The following is a 20,785-nucleotide window of genomic DNA, read 5'->3' as shown; positions in this document are numbered from 1 at the left end:
TGAACCACTGCTTCATTACCTGGGGAAAGGACCCGGTCAGCCCTGGGAGTACAGGTGAAGGCAATTCAGCTGTGTGGTCAGCAGGGGTGGAGCCTGGCTGCAGCTCTCTTAGACCTCATTTAAAGGCTGACTGCCACTCTGAGAAGATCTCCAGTTGGAGATCTCTCCTTTGTGGAGTTTCCCTGAGAGCCTGGATCTTCAGAGACAGATGAGCACTTTTCCTTTGTAACACCTTTCCATTGTGCTAGTCCCTTTGTAGTTATACTTCCTGTATCACCATCTGTGTTGATCTTTCTGATTGTTACAGTCCCTCTAGGTTCTTGCTCACTTGTCTGAAGATCTGTGGGTAGATCTCAGAGTTTTCAGGGAAAAAAAAAAAAGTGATAGGATTGTAAACAGAGTTATTTATTGAGCTTGAGTATAGCTAAAGCCTCATTTCCTAAATCTGTCTTAGATGATGAGACTAACTTAGTTTAACTCATTATTGATCTGTTCCTTACTTCCTTGAGTACTGTCATCTGCTCTCAGATGAGGTCTAGGCAAAGTCTAGTGTTATTGAGAAGCAAGGCCTATAGTTGGATCAGGTGTGAAGCTGGAGAGAATTGCCTAAGCATGGTGTAGGTGGCAAAAAAAAACCCATCTGCCCTTAGAGTTGTGCTCTGGATAAATGCCTTCAGATAGGGCTTCCAAGGCACAGACAAATGCCTAGGGATAACACTGAGTAAGAGAGAAAGCCTAGAGCTGCAGGAGGTAAGCCTGCAAAGAAGTTGTCTAAGTATGTTGTAAGCTACAGAAACTTTCACTTTGAGCTGTTTTTCTGTGATTCTTAGGTGGAGATCTTGAGCTAAGGCTCTACCGAAGTCACTGTTTAGGGCTAGGGTTATTCTTATGTAAGAGACTAGAGCTGCCCTTGGCCTGAATCTGCAAAGTGGATGCAAAAGAATGCTGTAGTCTAGATTAAGAAAATAGTAATAATAATAAACTCTTCAGAGAGCTTTTTTCCTTCATGCCCTAGACAGGAGTTTTGATCCAAAGCCATGCTGCAGCATTCAGGTACTACAGCAGTTCTAATGAGAAAAAGAAAGGTCTACAGAAAAGCTCCTTGTGCTCTTCTTTACTTTAACTTGTTCCCTACAGACATGTCACCAGAACTATGATTTAAGCGAAGTGAGGATCAAAAAGGGCATAGAGTGCAGAATGAAGGACAAAACAAAGTGGACTGTGAGAGAAGCTGCAGATGAACTATAAAAAAACCATATATATTCATGGATGAATATGTTTCTTTGTTGAGTGGGTTGAATTTCTGCTGATAGTTGGACTCGGAAGGAAGCTTGATGTAGAAAGCTCAATATATAGTCATATTTTAAAACTAATCTGCTACTAATCTGCTCACAAATCCTACTTGATGCAGAGTAGACTTCATATAAACGAGATTTTTTTCCATAGCAGATAGCCGTGGGCTTCAGAGAAGAAATAGAAATGATCAAAGAATAGTGAAAGAAGACTGTTTTGGCATCTGAGCTTTGTGTAAGGATAAGGATGAGATACTCAGGGAGAGATGAGAGGAAGATGTCAGACTTGACAAGAAGCAGGAGGCTTGAGAGACCTGGTCCTGGAAGGACTAGTCAAAAAGAGATGGGTGGATCTTTGCTGAAAGAAGGGGGATGTCTTTCCTACCTAGACTTCCTCCAAAGTTGACAGTTGCAAGGTGGGTGCTGTAAGTACCAAACGCTGAGAAGACTAACAAAGGGAAGAGCACTTAATAGGGACACATTTGCTTGTTGGAGTTTGTATCAGTGTGCAGGTAAATACATAAACAGATGACTGCTAAAGACAACTGGAGTCAGTAGACAGAGCTGCATGTGTCAACCCTGTATATACATTGTTCATGCGTTTTCTTAAGGTGCTGCTGAGATCCTTCCATCTCCCCACAGTTTTATTCCTTTATCATATACAGTCCCAGAGCTTGGACCAGGAAGAGTATCATCTGTGAAATGTGCCTGGCCCCAGACATCTTGCACGGGTATTTGATATGGTGTCATTGCTTACCACAGAGCTTAAAAGAAAAAAAAAAAAATGGTGCCTTGAACTCAGCCCAGCTACTGCTGTTAGTATTTGTCAGAGGGCTTTAATAAATGCCTATTGATAGCTTCACTGCTGTTGTGATCATTCCCTGACAGTATTTGAAATTTTGCTTGGTTTGCTGAAGGGTAACTTATTTACACAGCTATCCAGTTTTTATCCAGTTTATTGCCAGTATTTTATTTAACACGGGTGAATATGTCAGCCATGGCAGGGCTAATGAAAAATAACAGAAAAATACCCTAGAAACTGAGGAGAAGCTCCAGCAAGGTATGTCCTTACCAATAGTACTCTGCCCTGAACACTGTGAGGAAGGGTGGCTGGGCTGTTGTCTGACCTAGTGAGTCCCACCTTCTAAGTGCCATGTACAAAAGTGCTTAAGTCCAGAGCTACCTGAGGAACAAGGCTTATCTTTTCTTGGACACTGCTGAGAGCAATCTGTCCTGTTTTTTTTTTTTTCCACTTCCCAATAGCTTGCCCATTCCAGCATAGTTTTGCAGAAAATCTTAAGATTATCTTAAAAGCAGTAGCTGTGGTACAGACATTAAAGATCAACTCAACGCTTTCAGACTTAAAAGAGCCAGATGTCTGGGTGCTTCTGTAAGCACGGATTAGCCAACTCCACCTCCCTGCCCAGACTGTTATGACAGTTTTTCTTCAGATGAAAACTTGAAGAGTCTGACCACTGAAGCTCACTGCTATAAAATCTATTCTAGTCAGCAATAATGAAAGCACAAGTTCTACCACTTTTTCAGCCACCTCTGTCCATACTTCTGTTCAAGGTGGCTTTTGGTAGTGTAATAGCAGCGACTATCTTCTCTACCCTACTTTTTCTTCTTGCCAATGCTGGACATACAATGGTAGGAAGTTTGAAAAACATAAATTGGAAGTGGACAAGGGCAGTAAGTTTTTTTAACTCCTGGGAGTTAAACCAGGAGAATCAACTGCCAGTTGCTGTTGTCATGCCAACTTAAGTTTATATAAATCACTGGGGTTACGGATAGAGCAAATGTTATGAAACAAGAAAGAGGCTTTGAACTCTCCTGTTCACAAAGTCTCTGCTATAACTGCTTGTCCATTGCCTGTGTTGTCTCACTTGCCTTGCTGTGGTGCTATGAATACCAATTAAGAGCTGGAATTGAGAGAGAGGACTCTGTTGCTCTGGGATGAGAGAAGTGGAACTGAAGCAAAGGCTCATGCAGTGCCATCCAGCAAGACTCAAGGCAAAGATGCTCACATCACCATTTAGTAATACCAAATTTACAGAGATATGTGACAGTGTCAACTTTCAGGTACTTGATTTTCCTGAATCTGCCAGTACCTTTTGGAGCACTATTGTACCGAGGTGTTAATTTGCAGTCCAATCAGTTCTTGCTTTTAAATAACATTTCACCTGTAGTGCAATGACATTCTTCAGTTGTTGGCCAGATATGTAATAGGATGGTTTATAAAGTAGTCTCAAGGAGTGTCCGTTTGGCTTCTTTCAACTAGGCCTAAGTTTTCCCACACTGACATAAGCATGTATCTGTGTGTACGTGCAATCCTAAGTGAATTCCTGGTGGTAATATACACTGAAGGTGAATTTTAACACTAGTGAACAGCAGTGCACTATTGAGCTACAAGATTTCAATTTTTTTGGAATAACATTTGAAGTGTTAAATTCTGTTTGTATTCTATTATGGAATAACTTCAAAATTTTCCAATGGAAGAGAGAGATTTTTTTCACTTTAGGTTGTCACTCAAGAAATGGCCTGTGTCCATCTCAGAGCTTCAGTTTAAAAAAAAAAAAAAAAAAAAAAACACCAAAATTGGAGTATCTTGGTGAAATACTTTGGTTTTGACTTTGTTAGAGTTCCTGTGGAATAGGTTTAACTGAAAATATTCCCATAAATTTGGTATCTTTTAAGATGCCTGTTTACGTTTTGAACTTACATATTTTGAACTTACATATTTTGATACTCAAAAAGGTTTAACACTCAAGATTAAGAGATTTTTTGGACTTCCTGCTTTGCACAAATTCTATTCTTTGCTTCCAAGAGAAAATTTAAGGCAGTGATTAGTAAATACACATATGAAATTGTGAGATCTCCCTACAGAGTGCAGAGGTTGGTTTACACAGGAAGTGGTGTTTCCAGTAATTGAATATGGTGATATAATTTGTAGCTGCACAGCCACAAGTTTGTGCAGATCAGACTGCTCCTGATTAATTAGATTTTCTGTTTATCACAACACCACAATCTTTAGGCAAAAGATTATAGTTCCTGTTTTATTTACAGCCTTCCAGGAGGCAGAAGGCTTCTGAGAACTGCTTAGTTTCTCATATCACTGCCAGTCAGATGGGCTGCCCATCATGCAAGCCATGACAAACCCTGCAGCACTGCACTGTGTGCCCCACTGTTGAATCATCCTGTATGTGATCCTGGGGTGCCTGCAGCTTGTGCATGTGTGCACACATGCATGTTTACATAGATACCTGCGTGACAAGCATTCAGTGCTGTTCTGTTTTTGAAAAAAAAAAAAACTTTTTTAATATGAAGTGGGAAAGCAGCTCTTGATTATGAGAATGGTCTTTTCTCAGGTGATTCCAGGACTTATTTATTTTTCCTTGCATCATGAGAAAGAAATCCATGTGCAATATTGTGTTGTTTGTTCTGGAAGAAGTGTGGCTAGCTCCAGTGCAGCTTGCTGCTCAGACAGTGTTCAGGGCAGGAGAATGTGATCCACTGTTTTCCTGCTGAGTAACTCCATCCTTGTGTCATTAGTCCCATGTCAAGGCCATTACTGAATTCATCAAGCAGTCACATCAGTTCTGGAGGAGGGAAACGTGCAGTGTGCAGTCCTGGGAGCATATTGTCTTTCCACTGCTTTCACAGGATTTTGGATCAGACCCATCTGATTGCCTATGTTGCTGGCCCTTACCTGTTGCTTTCAATGTATGCTGTGCTGTGCCCTGGGGCTGGCTGCACAAGAGAAGCACCAGTTTCCCCTCAGAGTTGTAACACCCAACATGTTGTAGCTACACAGCTGCAGTACAAATGATAACAAGGTGAAGTGAATGATTACACCCAGCTGCCTAGTGTATATGTGCATGTGCTGCTTTTAATTTATTTCAGCAAAAGAATTTGTGCAGAGGAAGTGGCAGGGACACTGCTCTGTGGAAAATGTACCCCAGGCAGGAGCAGTGCATTCTGCTGAGCAAGGCTCCTTCTGAGCCAGCTGAACAACGGGAGCAGAGGCATGCCCTAACCATACCTCATCATGATACAGGTTCCTTCTTAGCATGCATGCAACATCCTTACTCTCTGCAGAGAAGAGGGCTGGGAGTTGAAGTTGTTAGCTTAGACATTACAGCTCATCAGTAAAAAGAAACCCAGCTGCTGTACAAACACTTAGAGCAATGCCTCTTGCTCCCTGCCCTTCTCCATAGGACAAGGTGGGAAAAGCAAGGACAGCAGCAGACCAGTCAACCAAGCCTGCTCATTCCCATCATACTGCCTGCTTGTGAGCCACCTCAGTCAGGATGTCTTGAGACAGACTTTATGGTTATAAGTACTCTGGGAGCAAAACCAGTATTGGGATCATATTTTCCTTTTTTTTTTTTTTTTAATACGGAAAATTAAAATAACAACTAACGTTTTATCTTTTGATGTCTGAGAAAGAATTGAGATCAATGACTGTGTTATCACTCAGTGCTTTAAAATATTCAGACTCATAAATGAACCTTTGTCTTTCCTTAAAGGCAACCAAAGCACCTGCCGTTCCAAATTCTGCAGTGTTGAAAGTACTGTGCTCCGGTTTCTACAGATTGCTTGTTCTGGCTTTTCAACATTCCTAGTTTAGTTTTTTTTCATGCTGATATTACTGGGTGTCCTTTCTCATATGCTGTCACTGGGGATTTACAGGATTCTGCTTGGTTCAGGCCAGTTCAGCTGTGTGTTGAATGTCCAGCAAGGGATTTCTACAGGGGTGCTCACAGCTCTGCTGCAGTGTGGGATAGGAGTGACGGATCTGCATTAAGCATGGCACCTGAGTAATGCAGATGGGTAATTCTGTTAAGGAGCAGTATTTCCATTAACGCTCATAAATCACTATGTACAGAGTGTATAGTCGTTCCTCTTTAACTAGTGCTTGGCTTGTGAACCAAAAGGTTGTGGTAGAAAGGGAGAAATTTGCAGATGCCTTTTGGTGTCATCTCTATCTAGCTGCTTGAATATATTTATCTCAGTACTAACAGAGTACAGAATTTCCAGTCTGTGAATCCTTGCATCTCAGAAAGAATGGTTGTGTTTTACAAGTAACCTTGCTCTGGCTGGTTGAAATATGAGCACACAGCATTTAGACCAGTTCATACTGTACAAGTTGTAGTGTTTTCCTTAGACTCCTGGGTATCGGTTAGCTCCAACGCTGCCAAAGGACATTCCATAGTCAGAGGAAATTGAGTGTAGGTGGGCAGCCCAAAGCCCAAGTGCATACTTCATAAGCTTTCAGTTGTTGTACTTAGAGGGGTGAGTCACACAATAATCATCCTATTATCAAAATCACTTGGGTGTGTTGGATTTTTCTTTTTTTTTAACTTAAATTTCAAGTAAGAGTTGCTGATATTTTCCAGAGATTTAAATTCTGAAAGTAGGAGAAAATATGAAGCGAAGCAAGTTGGCTGACACACATAAGTGTGTGCAAATACTATTACTACTTTAGTTGTGAACTGTTTTCTATTTAAGTGCCAAAAAATATTTTTAAATATTTTTGAATAAACCGAGGCTAAGGGACTCTAGCAAGGAAAGGGGTTTCGGATGTGGCAAGCAGACATTAGACTGACCTTCCATTCTAGAGAATGAGTGGCTTTCTAACTAGAAAGGATTAACAGGTGGGTAAGAAGGCAAGCACTTGCAGGCTAAATATATAAATACTTGTGTTTTGTATACACAAAATATTTTGCTCCCGAGGTTTATCTCAATCTGCTATAAGATGAAAATTGTTGCGGTTTTGTTATTCTTCACTTGAGTTCTTAAAGCAGATAGCCTTTTCCAAAAGACCTCCTAGGTTAGGGTGCTGTTTGTGAACTCATGATGCGTTTTTGCCAAGTGACTCTTCTTGTGCCAGCTGCTTTCTCCATGCTGCCCTGCATACCCACATGTTTCTGTGAGGTTTGCTAGCACAAGTAAGCGGGCTTGAGAAGAGTTCTTCTGAGAGCAGGGAGGAGCTTTGTGGGCCTTTAGCATCCCCTTCTGCCCAATGCTTGTGCCAATCCTTTTCCAATGCCAATTATCCACATTGCACACAAGGTCTCATCTCCTTCAATGAACAATTTCAAGGCAATTTGTCTGCTGAGGGATCCTCAAGGCTTCTTCTATTTCCCTTGAGTTTCTCTCTTCTGTTATTTCAGCAGGGGAAGGGTGGAGCAGTGCCTTGGTTAGGGCTGTCTGCCTGCTCCTTTTCTTTCTTGTGATGGAAGAATGTTAACATGGTCTCTGAGGCCACCAGGGTCTTGCCCAGCCCATTGCAGGCATGAGTCAGGGGCCAGCACCGGCTGTCACATCTCCTCCAGCTGGGAGGAAATGGCTTGTAGTCAGAGAGACAGAAATAGATGTACAAAAGGAGTATCATCCATGTCTGTTCTCTCTTTTCACTTGGTTTCTTCTTAGATTACCCTGTTTTAAAAGCCATTAGTATCCTGACAGTATAAATGAGGAGAAACTTGTTTCGTTTAAATGATATTAGGAATTCATTCTCTGCTCTGAAGCCATTCTTCCTGTTCTCTGATTTGTCCTTCCTGGAAAATCAAACCTCTTTACTCATATTGCATGGTCTCCATGTAGTCCTGCTGCTGCTTCTTTTCTCTGAAATACACTGCAGGAGAGCAGAAGGGCTGTGTAAATGGTACATAGACCAGATACAAGCCAGAAATCCCTCTCCACCTACACATCCTTCTCCTTTTGTAGAAGTGCTGACCCAGTGGTGTGGGGGAGTCATTCAGCAACATCACTGCTGGAGCTAAGGGTCTTGTGAACAACACTACAGCTGAGGAATTGGGAGCTGAAAGCTTTTTTTTATGAAGATAAAAATCATTTCTGATAAGAGTAATGTGATTCTTGTTAAGAAGGAGGCAATCTCTTTCCTTGTATTATGCATTACATATCAGGATCCCTTAAGAGCTACTAATATTGGCTCAGTGATCTCAAATTTGTATCTGGGCGCCTTCTAAACTTGTTTCCCCTTTATTTCCTTCTAGTGCTCTAGGGGCATACCAGCAGGCAGGAACTATTATCAGAACATAACACCCTGCATTTCTGTGACTCAGCCTCCCTTCTTCCTGCAGAAGCTGAAGTGCACCAGGTGCTCCATGGCACAGGTGTTCTGTGGATGCTGGCTTTGGCTTCAAGGATCTCCCAGCCTCATGCATTCACAGAGTGTTTCCTGAACACTGAACATGAGAGCAGCTACTTATTTCATTATTTTTTCACTGAAAACACCTTTTCACTCTGCTATTGTAAACCATATTCTTAACAAGGATGCATTTCAGTTGTTTAGCAGCCTGTGTATAAAACAGCCTTTCTACCAAAATGCTTAAAGTACTGTTTTGTGAATAAGCTAGCACCCACTCCAAACTACTGAAGCTAAGGAAAGCCTTTTCATGAACATTAATAGGAGTTTGATCTTCTTGTATGCTGCTGCACATCCAGGATTCCTGCTGATCTCTAGCAGGACAAAATGGCACAAATTCCCTCCAGAGTAGGGCAGAAGTATACACCTAACTTCTGCTGAAATGCCCTGTGGTGAGACGCAGGTAGGGTTTGATTTTTGATGCAAGTGAAGTCTTCAACTTGGCAGTCCTCAGGACACCATTTTTCTTCTCCTGCATCCACTCTCTTATATAGCTCAGGTTGAAGGATGCTTTGTGGGCCTTCCAACATGCCATCACTGGAGGGAATGACACCAGGCAGGGTTAGCGTGGCACCTGTTGAAGTACTTTACCTGAGCCATCTGCACAGGGACAGTGACTGTCCCCATGGGAGCTGTGAGATATGGGAGAGGATCTCAGCCATCACCCGACCATCACTTTGCCCATGGGGACAGTGGGCAGTGATTGTGAGAAACATGGCCCTGTGTAGTACAGCCTGTGGTTGAAGGACACCCCAACAGCTCTCCACCCAGTGCTGATTATCCTGCCCCTGTACTCGGCACCGGGTGAGGCCTCACCTCAAGTACTGTGTTCAGTTTTGGGCACCTCAGTACAGAAAGGACATGGAGGTGCATGAGCAGGTCCAAAGAAGGGCAGCAAGGCTTGTGAAGGGCTTGGAGTATATGCCCTATGAGGAAATGAAGGAACTGGGGCCGTTCAGTCTGGGGCAAAGGAGGCTGAGGGGAGAACTTATTGCTCTCTTCCAATATCTGAAAGGTGCTTACAGTGAGAGTGGGGTTGGTCTCTTCTCACAGGTGACAGGACGAGGGGAAATGGCCTCAAGTTGCACCGGGGTAAGTTTAGGTTGGATATCAGGAAACACTTCTTTACAGAAAGGGCTGTTAAGCACTGGAATATGCTCCACAGGGAGGTGGTTGAGTCACCGTCCCTGGAGGTGTTTCAAAGCTGTTTGGATGTGGTGCTCAGGGACATGATTTAACAGAAGGTTGTTAGGATAATATGATTAGGTTGTGTTTGGACTCAATCTTTGAGGTCTTTTCCAACCTGAGTGATACTATGATTTGAAGCTCTTGTACTTAGACTTGTTTCATTTCAGCAGTTTGTTATGAAAGCTACCATAGATGTGAAGCTCAGTACTATAAAAGTAGAAAGATACATGTAATTGTTGTATTTTGCCAGCTGCTGCAAAACACAAATGTAATCCCTGATCATGAAGTGATCAGTACTTACACAGTCCAGCAAAGCAACGTGGAATGCTAAGCAAGCTCTGCAGTAAGGAACAGAGATGTTATTAAGAAACCATACTCTAGTCTCTCACTTCCATGAAGTGACTTGTAAAAATAGTGAAGAGACAGTTACTTTAAGAATTTTGAAAGACTGTCTGTGTCCCTTTAAATAAATGCATTTCATTTTTTTCACCTCATGTAACTGTGGGCTCCTTCTGTTGTTATTGCTGAGCACGTTCACCCTCCTCCAGATGAGGCTTATCTATTGGTTCAGCTTGCCCTAGAGATCATGCTGAGCAGCTGAATCCCAGTTTCTGCCATTTTTGTGGCACTGCTCATTAGGCAGGGTAAATGATGTTGTCTCTGTGTATAGAAGAACGTGATTTCAGTGCTGTCTCATTTTCAGTTTGTATCTCATTACAGATGTCCAGTTTCTGTGGTCACCGTTTCCCCTTGTTGCTTGTTTTTCTCATGGTGTTATCTCCTCATCTTTCAAGGACACAAGAATCAACCTGCAGAGCAAAGATTTCAGAAATTAGATTGTTTTGCTGAGGGAAAGGCACACATGTAGTTTAGCACTTAATGAACAGACTCTGAAGGGTTTTGTTTAAATTAGCACTTGGAGGCTGAAGGGATAAGGAGAAAGATAAAATACTCTTAGGAGTGGCAAAAGAAATTACATAAAATAAGGACAACGGGATACTATGCTGTAAACATAGAAATAAAGTGCTTAGGTTCACTTGTAGCTCAGTTCCAAATTATAACGCCCTAGAACACTATTCAGAGAGCTGTTGTTGATTGCTGTTGTGATGGAGCTGAGATGAGGTTTGGCTGCTCCCACCTCACATAGCAGATGTGGGACCATGTCAGGTGGGAGAGAGACTTTTCACAAGGTGTAGGGGGAAGGCAATACGGCATCCTTGCATTTATGCACCAAGCACCTGACATCTAGGATTAGGTGTGTTATTCCTCCCTCTCACCGTGATACCCTTAATACCCTGTTAATAGCATCATAGAAGGGTTTGGGCTGGAAAGGGACTTTAAGATCATCTAGTTCCAACCCCCTGCTATAGGCAGGGACACCTCCCTCTAGACCATGTTGCTCAAAGCGCCATACAGCCTGGCCTTGAATGCTTCCAGGGAGAGGGCATGATAATCCTCTGTTTAAAAAAAAAAAAAAATGTTGGTGATTCTTTCCTACACTGACCCTGGCTCTTCAACTCCTCTATAGTTCCATTTCTAGAAGCTGTGCTGCCTAGCATCAAGTTGTGTTTTTGAGGATGCTTTTTTGTATATCAAATTTTCCACCTTCCTTCTACATCAAGGCAGTTGTAGATCTTATACTCTCCTGTAGCTGCTGTCTTTCAGGCAGCTCCTCATGAGCTCAAACAGGCTACAGTAGCCCTCAACTACCAACTGGCAGCATCTGCAGATACAGTATTTGCACAAAGGCAGAATCTTTTAGTATAATAGGGCCATAAGGAGTAGATGGATAAGTATTCTCACCGGTATGGAATGATACTACTGAAATAACCATGAACATCTTGAAGAGCATCCTCATCACATCTTTATACATCCATTTTGTGTTGTGGAGTTACAGCAGGTTGTCATTGTCAAGAGTAGTGCTACGTTCATGCTGCAATTGCTGTGGAAGTGAGGAAATGAGGAAATGTGTTCAAAATGCCTTTTCTATTGGCTGGGGAGAAAGGGAAGAAAAGGAGACACCTTTGTGCAATAATGACATTTTGTTCTACTGGCTATTATAATAGAGACAATACAGACATAAAAATGCCTACTGTAGTGTATGTATGATAAAAAAAAAGAACTTCTAAATCATTTTTCAAGGTTAATTGAATATAATAGAGCTAGGGTTGTTTTTTTGATTGTTTTCTTTATAAAGACTCTTACATCTGTTGTTTGAATCTTCTCCTGACATGCTGTACAAAATCAGTGTACCTTCTGCTTTTAAGAAGGGTCATTGATTCTACATTTTGGATGGGATTTATTTATGTTCACTTCATTCTTCTCACTGATTACAGTTTTGCACTGATTATATCAGTGTTTCTTGGTCCGCTGAAGCAGATGTGCTGCAAATAGAGAACATGCTCCCATTTCTCCGTTTGTTTCTTCCCGACTAGTCTGAAGCTGAGAGCTGTGTAAATGGCTGTGGATTTTGATTTCCCACTGCTCTTGTCAGGGTGAATTTTTACTAGAAAAACAGCCAAATTGTGTATCTTTGGTCTCCCACTGTAAGTCCTGTTGAGATAAAGGGGCTATTTCAGCAATTAAAATTGGAAGATATCTCAAAAATAAGTCACATCTTCATGGCTCCCAGCCCCAGAGGCTCCATCTGGACTTTCCCAGCTGGGCAACAGTGGAGATTTGGCTCTAATTCAAGAGACACGACTGCTACTCATGTGTGTGCCTAGGTTTCCATTTCTGTCCCATCCCCCCCATGTCCACAAGCTATCCTGGTATCTGTGTCCTTACAGTTTTAGCACTGGCTTGCTGCTGATGAAAGATGGCCACCAGTTCCATCAGCTCAATGTAATTCCCTAATAAAATGTCTGCTGGTATTGGCAGGAAAGCCCCTAAGGAGTATATCTTCTGGAAAGACAACAATTAAAAGAGATGGCTGGGGTAATTGTGCTTGATTGAAAGGAGATATACTTTTTCTAGCAGAAAAATAAGCACTTAAAAATGTTCGGCCAGCCGAGGACAATTATCTGGCTGGTGACGTGCAAGTACAGAGGGCAGTTAATCCATTTTAAATTGCTCCTGCAGTCAGGAGAGCAACTTGGAAACACAACCAGGCTAGCCTGTGCTCTGGGTGCAGGCAGAAAGACTTCTTTGATATCTGAACTGGGCTTGATGTGCACGGCCATTCTTTTCCTCACTGTGACTTGCCACCATATGCATTCAGTAACAAGGCTCCTCTCCTGCCCTGTAAACCCTGCAGAGGTAATCTGGATCTGGGATTGGGTAAAGGAATCATCCTCTCCCTCTCAAGTCTGTTTTAAAGGTCTATAGTTGACAGTGCTGTGTTGTTGGAGGGGCTCCAACCTACTGACTACCCCAAACTGTTGACCCAGCAGCACTGGCCCTGACAGGAGAAGCTGGTCCTTATGTCAAAGGCAACATATAGGTGTGACTGAAACGCACCCAGGAAACACCAGGAGAGGAAAACAAAGCCATGTCTCTGGTCCTTTATCCCACTGCTGTGTTTTAAATATTGAGTCACAAAATCTTTTTTTCTTTCCCTGGTTGCGTTAGAATGATGAGAGAAGAGTAAGGTGATATGTGAGTATACATTAAGGGCAGTTTTCTAAATAAATCTGGAAGCCTCCAGAACCAACCCATCCTGGGATTTGCCAGCATTGTGAGTCAAAACACCCATTTAGATCACCTCTAACTTGTGTGCACAAAACACTTCAGACTTGCTTATGTGTTACAAAAGAGGGAGGGAGAGAGGACCTGGAGCACTGATACACTTCCCTGCCACCCCCCTCCCAGTGACTGTGAAGATCTGAATTCACATGCTCATTTGTACCAGCACAACAGAGAAACCTCACGGTTTTGTCTGGTTTAGCAGGAATTGCAAACCACTCAAGCACTGCCATAGGCTACCAAATGCAAGCATTACCTCATCACCACGTAGTGTTATTGGCTGGAGATAACTGAAAGTGGGGAATTATTGCCTACCCACATGGTGAGAGTCAAATTTTCTCATTATCTCTTTCTCTTTCTTTCAAACCAGCTGGCCCTTTTAATAGATGTCATCTATAGGGGAAGCCCACCTTTGTGGATGCATCCTATAGAGCCTGGGAGGGACGGCACAAATGCAATCAGAAAGAGATTATATGGGATCAATAGAAACAATTTAAAAAATAATAAAAAAAAAAAATTAAGGACAATAAACGCTTGTGTGTTCAATATGGCAATTTTAACCTTTTAAAACTGCTATTAAATCCCACTGAACAGTTCTGAACACGATGTGATCATTATAATCTATAAGATTTCTTGATTTTTTATTTTGCTAAGTCTCTGTATGCTTCCTGAGGCCAAATCATGTCATTTTAATTCAGGACCACCCTCTGTGACAGGCTTTCAGAAAAGTCATCAGTGATTGCTATGAGTATGAAAAGCCTGATGATTACAGCATCACTTAGCTCTTGTGAGGACATTGTTTCTCACAGCTGCAGAGAATGTATTGTCCTGGTGGAAGGCACCACAAAAGTAGAATTTCATCTCTAAGGTAAATCCCAGAATACTGTCTGGCAACAGCAGTGTAACTCACCTGCTATTGTGATGACTGGACAGAAGTGGCAGAACCGAGACTGGAGGAGTAGTGCAAATCCAAGCAACCCTCCTGCCACTGGCCTTGCTTTTCTCTTAGATCTTATTTCTGTGAAATTCCTTTTGGCACAGAAGTAATTCAGTGTAAATTAAGGAAGGGTCTCAAGGGTCACCTCTTGGTGAATAATATGACCAGGTGCAGACCCAGTTCCAAGACCCTCTTTGGCATCTGTGCCGTTCAAAGCTGTGTGCCGTGTGTGCTGCAAGTGGCCTTTAATCCTGATTTCCTTTATGGCAGTTATTAATAGGGGACTGAATTCTCTCCCTTTTTGTCTGTCTGATGTCGTTTCCTTTGTTTCCTGTTAGGAGCAGCACAAGGGTATAGAGAACAGACAAACTGCATTATCCTGATAATTAACTATCTCAGCAATATAGTGGCACCACAGCAGTAGTAATGCTGTGTAACAATTTGCATACATTAGTTTTCATGTCCCAGGAAAGCAATTTCTGTAGCATTTAAGAGGAAAATTGGGAGGGAAACGAAAAAAAAAAAAAAGGAGGGGGAGGGTTGGGATGAGGTAAATACATGATTTTATTCAAAATAGGATTCAAAAATGAGAATGAGTCCAACCCTGAAAGCACTTCGAGCCTTGTTAACATGGCTGCAATTATTCTTGAAGCATTTAGAGGACAGTGTTTGGTTTGAGATGATATTAGGCACCTTTAGGACCCATTCATCTCAACCAGAACTGTGTGTGCAGGATATCTCAGCTGCATGCACCAGATTGGCTCCACATGTGCAGCACTTGTGATGCTGCTTGGGCACTGCCACCTGCATAACTACCTGGCTTGCAGAGCTCCATTCATGAAATGCAAAGAGTTTGAGCTGAAGAGATGTCCCTGAAACATATCACCATGCCAGATGATCATGTAGTGGCAGTGTGTCCGCTCTGGCAGTCACAATTCATTCCTATTGTCACTTAGCCCCATTCTCCTCTGGTCAGAGCCACCTCCTCAGTGACGCCATGCTACACTTATCCCAAGCATCTTTGACCCCAAATTGGTTGAAGCAATCAGAGCTGACGCAGGAGTCCATGGTCTGGCAACAGGGAAGTGGGAGACCCTGTACTGTTTTCTGATCAGTGGGAACCTGCAGGCTCTGCGTTACCTTTATAGATTCCTTTCCACCTTCACCTCTATGTGGCCTAGCAGCATGTGGTCCTTAAATTCTCTTCCTGTTCTTTTCAGTGATTTACTCTGTGACTTTGGGAAAAGTACTTACTATCTGTGTGCCTGAATTTTCCCAACATAACCTGGGTGTATTAATTAAACAGCCTCCTTGGAGGGGCGTTGTAAGGTTTAATGAATTCATGCTTGCAAAGTAATTTAAGATTTCAGTGAAAACTGCTAAAGAAGTGCAAAGTGCGTTATAATTAAAACAGAGAGGATCCAAAATAATTATTATTTTGAAGCTCTTGATCACAGTAAGAGGGGAATATTTATGTTTGAAGTTGCTAATAAAAACATCAATCACTGTATTACGAAGCACATGTTTTTTAGTTAAATAGCATTAGTTAGTACTCTGCTATTTATAATTCCACTTACTATTTCCATTTCCATTGTCTTTGCAGAAAAAGAAAAATGTATTAACTTAAATGGATTTTCTCCAAATTTATATCAAATGGAGATACCATTGTGCCCAAAATATGTCAGCCTAGAATGCCTGTGCCCCCCTCCGCAACTACGAGGCTGCAGCACCCTAGGCTGGAGGGGATCTGCTGTGAGGTTAGTGCAGGCATTTAGCTTGAGAAGAGATATGGGAACTGAGCTGCCTTGCAGAGAAGGACAAGTCCTCAGGCAATTGAAATGGTCATTGATTTGGGTGCTTCACGTATAGCTAATACCAAATGAAAGGTTGTGCTGTGTTTAAGTTGGCTAAGGGACAGGACAACATACACATGCCTTTTCTTCAGGGGTCATCAGTGAGAGAATTTTGACTGTTTGGAATTCCTAGGCACAACTTTGAAACTTGATTCTTACATGGGTAAAAAATTACACCTCTGTTGTCTTTCTAGGAATTCCGTTTTTTTCTTGGAACTGTACTTTCCATTTCTGAGATGACATGGATGTGACTACTACAAAGGAATCTGGGCATTTCTCTTGGAGTGCGGAAATCTCAGAAGCCACTTGTTCTGCAAAGTGCAAGCCCAAAGGGCCTTAGGGATACCATCAGGGTCCTGACACACCAGCTTCTTATCTGTGAGACTTCTCTTGTCTCAGTTTCTTGTTTTGCAGCTGAACAGCAAAATCAGCGCTGATCCTAGGACATCAAACAGCCTCGTACCAGTAAGCGGAATCCTGATTCATAAACTCCCAGAAGTAGTGGCCAGTTTACGGAGGAGAGGGTGTGCTATGTAGCCCTTTACATCTTTGGACATTGTGATTTGATTGTGATTTTAGGAACTTAATGGGAAATGAAGGGATGAAGGAAGAGATAATCTGTCTCTATTGAGAAGACAAAAGGGGAAATGTGGGAAGTATTCCAGTTCTCTGCCACAAAAATACCTGAATCCATTAGTCATCCAAATCGCTGTGACATGCTCTGGCAGTTCTGATGCCAAATCTCAGGCTGAAATACTGAGGAAAGACAGGTGTTGATAGCCTTTCTAGTAATGAGTGACGCCTCAAATATATTATTTGAAATAGCCCATTTTATGTTAGATAACTTGGGGTCCAACTGTTTACAAATCTAAAAAAATCCAAAATCTGAGCTCACAAGCATTTGGGGGAGCATGCAGATGGTGGCTGCAATTCTAGAATGATGCTACTCAGCCTTAGTGTTGTGAAAGCAACACTCAAAGCAACTTCACAGAAATAAGAAATTTCCTTAATGCTGTGGGAAGATGTGACCCAGCTGTGAATCTTGGACTGCATTACATGAAGCATTTCATGAATTCAACCAAATGGTCTGCCCTGATTCTTATGTGGTAGTCAAATCCATATAATCTCAGAAGTGACCAAGTACAGCTCCAAGAAAATAATAAAAAAAAATAGACTCTTAGAGGAACATTAGAGATGTAATTCTTATACCCATGTGAGAACCAAGTTTCAAAGCCGTGCCTAGAAATTCCAAATAAGAAGTAATTTTCCTGTTCCTAGTTAGGAAGTTTAAGATATTCAGCACTCAGATTTCTTCTCTCTCTTCCTCTCTCTCTCTCTCTTATTTTTTTATTATTTTTTCTTTGTATGGGCAGATACTGAAAAAAGAAATAGGTGTATGACAACTGGATATTGACCTTCACTTGAGTTTCTGTTGCTATGATGAGAAGTTGTTCCTACCTCCATTTTCACAAATATGGGAAGGATAAAGCCAGGACATATACATTGCACCTGGTTGAAGAGAGTGCTGGATGAGGTAGGATTAGGATCCCCATGTTCTTTGTGTCCAAGGGTGTCTCGAGCTCAGTTGAGCAGGTGAAGGCTAACAAATGAACTGGAGACAGCATTGTAATTGTGGATCTAGGCTTGTTTCCTGTACTAAGTGTTGGAAACCCCTTACAGTGCCAAAGGAAGGAAATTTGGAAAGAACACCAGAGCATTACATTATGAGGAGCACTGATCATAAATATCTCTGACATGCAAGGAATAAATGGTGTTACATCTGTCAAAATTATCAGAAGGTTTATTGCACATTACTTTCACGTTTTATTTTTAACATTTCAAGTTAATTATATTTAAATATGTCTAGTGTGGGTTAGAAAAGGACCATGAATCCTTGTTTTGACTTCCCCCCACTTAAAGGCCATCAAATTCATCCAGATATTTGTGTACTGATTTTACTAACTTCTGCTTGCCTAATGCAAGTTTGATCTTAGCTTGAGGATGTCAGATGAGGATGAGTCACCATTGCTGTTGGTAGTTTATTCCATGAGTTAATCTCTCTTGCAAGAGGGGATAGGGATGAGCCCAGTAGGAGTAAGGAGAGGAAACAATGTTTATTTGTACCTTTGAAATGGTGTAAATTCAGTGTTTGGCCATTCAGTCTACAGTTTTGCTAGCTGCTTTTTTTTTTTTTTTTTAATCTCTAGAAAAGCATTTCTTTGTATATATTTTGTCACTTTGTCTTGACTTCCTTGTTCTAAGCAGTCTGAACTCCTTTGTTCTCCCACTGTAGCACATTTTCTCTGGCCATGGAAAATATTTCTCCTTCTTTCTGCCTGTCTTTCAATTTTAAGTATCTTTTTCACAACTTAGATAACAGATTTCTCTATGGTATTCCAGGATTGGTCTTGCCAGTCTTGCATAGTCTTGCATACACTGATAAAATTGTTCATCTGCTCACTCCTCTTCTGTTTAGATATTGTTCTTCTCTTGTAGTGTCAAGAACCATGAAAATCAAAGTGGAAATTTTTTTTTATTTCTTCTACTTATAGATATAGATAATTGTTTGGAAATACTTGCTGTGGATTTCTCAAAGTAGAAAGTGGAAATATATTTGATATAGAAATATGCTTGATTACTAAAGAAAACAAGATGAGTCCCAAAATAGCCACCTGTTCCAAAACAGATCTGAGAATAACTCATTTTCTGTATATCTCAATCTATTTTTAGGTTGGCCATATACTAGATGAATTTGTAGTGTACTTCTCTCAACAGTTTCTTAGTTAAGGGAGGTCTGAGTGAAGTCTGAATAAGATACAGTGTGTTCCTACTGCAAGGTGCCAGACAGCTCCATGCTTTCTGAATCTATATCTCTATTGGGATTTATACTTACATGCATGTTACTTTGCAACTGGTTGTTCCTGTTACCCAGTCTTTCATCTTTACACTGATCAGTGAATAACATGGGTGGATTTTTTCACTTGGAGGAGATGTTGAGCTGTGAATGTGTTTGTACTGCTAATCTTACAGTGATTTCACATACAACTAAACACTATTACTTTAACACACTGACAGTGACATGCTTGTGTTACTTTTCTAAGTGTGAATAACAAAAGATTCTGGTTCAGGATTAAAAACAATGCCCACAAGCAGATGTTTGGAGACAAATTTTCAAAAGTTGGATTTCCTCAGTCTAGCCAAATTGATACAGGTCAGCTGAACTTCCAGTAGACATTTTGGAGAACGCTTGAGGTCTTAGTGATTTCTTTGAAACACATGAAGAGAAGGAGAGGTCTTTTGAAAGTCTAATCAATAAACCCTCAAGATGAAGAATCAGATGATTTTTTTAAAAGATAGAGGTAAAACATAGCTGATTTCTGAAAACAAAACAATAACAACAAAAAAAAAAACCCATCAAAACAAGAAAAAAAATCTGAAGTCTGAGATTGAGTGCATAGGCAATTATGAATGGTTAAATTTTTAACAGACCAGTGGATTTTCTGTAATAGGCCAATGGTTTATCCCTGTTCCTACTGCAGTCAATGCAAAAGACCCTGGGGAAAAACAGAATGGGTATCCTCTTAATTAACTATTTATCAACATATGCATATTTTTAAATGGTTGTCAAGACTGAGCAAAACAAAATTCCAATAGGTCAAACTGATCACAGAGTTCTAACCATTTTTCTTGACCCTAGTTCCTCTGAATCTTCACAAACTCTCTAGGTCTTATTTCTGTAGAGCATGAGAAAGAGGTATATGAGCTATATGAGACTATTATTTATTACAATCTGTAGTGGGAGTGATGGCAGCTGTTGATGGTAGGTTTTCATTAACAGTTAAGTAAAGCCAATAAATGTCGTAATGCACTGTGCAGCGGCAGATGGTGAGTTACAGCAAGATATTCTACCTCAACCAGTTCTCCACACTCATCTTCACTTAGAAATACCATCTAACTAGAAAAGAGATCTAAAGAGAAATACCTGTTCAGCTGCCTTATTCCTACATAACTTTTATTTGGCTGGAAATGCAATCCATGTACAAACAGCTAGGATGAAACAACTTGTCACAACAAGGAGGTGAAAAATATTCCATCCCACTGACAGTTTGGCTCTTACCTACAGCATAGTTTCTTCCTGTCATTATCCTTTTCCTTTGCAAAATTGAGTTGATACGCAGTCCTGGAATAAAGCACCTGCCCATGCTGATGCTTGAAATTATACAGCTTTCTTTTCCAAAATCAATAGTGTAGCTTAGGATAGAAGTGCTCTTTCCACACTGCTCTTTGTGCCCCACTTAGGTTTTATCATGAAATATTTCTCACATTTCAGTCAAGATATCTTTATGTCAGATTATGTCAGAGGCAAAAAAGGTGACCATGTGAAGAAAAACCTAAGCCTGACTATTTCACATGGAATAATGGAAAAAGAAAAAGCAATGTTTGGTTCATGAATTTCAGCAATATTTGTGTCTTGGAAAATTATCTTTTTCTACCAGCATTTGTTTCTACAAGGTCTGTGGTTATTGGAAGAAAGTTCTTGTTGGTACGAGCAACTGCACTTTTTTGAATACTGTCACAGTGATCATGGTACAGGATCTTGAAGGATGTTGTAAATGGTTTCCCAGGCCATTTCACGATGTATTACATATCTAATGAT

At 41.1% G+C, this 20,785-nt stretch overlaps 1 protein-coding gene across 23 annotated transcripts in view; it reads left to right on the top strand.

Annotated features, from left to right (window-relative positions):
• LOC116242356 (uncharacterized) overlaps nt 1-20,785 on the top strand; it is a 197,248-nt gene that overhangs the window by 39,522 nt on the left and 136,941 nt on the right. For 2 of the 23 annotated variants that reach the window (XM_090135514.1, XM_090135508.1), the window contains one exon: nt 13,709-13,861. The exons of 18 other annotated variants lie outside the window; for them this stretch is intronic. In XM_090135514.1, coding sequence (XP_089991640.1) covers nt 13,709-13,721 — 13 coding nt within the window. In that variant the 3' untranslated portion in view covers nt 13,722-13,861. Of the gene's footprint in view, nt 1-8,314; nt 9,601-13,708; nt 13,862-16,322; nt 17,303-20,785 lie in introns of those variants that run through there. 3 more of the 23 variants (XR_016464276.1, XR_016464272.1, XM_090135526.1) reach the window with 3 other exon arrangements.

This window comes from Phasianus colchicus, chromosome 2, assembly GCF_987193195.1.
Source record: "Phasianus colchicus chromosome 2, bPhaCol1.hap1.1, whole genome shotgun sequence".
In the NCBI taxonomy this organism is placed as follows: Eukaryota; Metazoa; Chordata; class Aves; order Galliformes; family Phasianidae; genus Phasianus; species Phasianus colchicus.
This window is presented reverse-complemented; position numbering and strand designations above follow the sequence as displayed.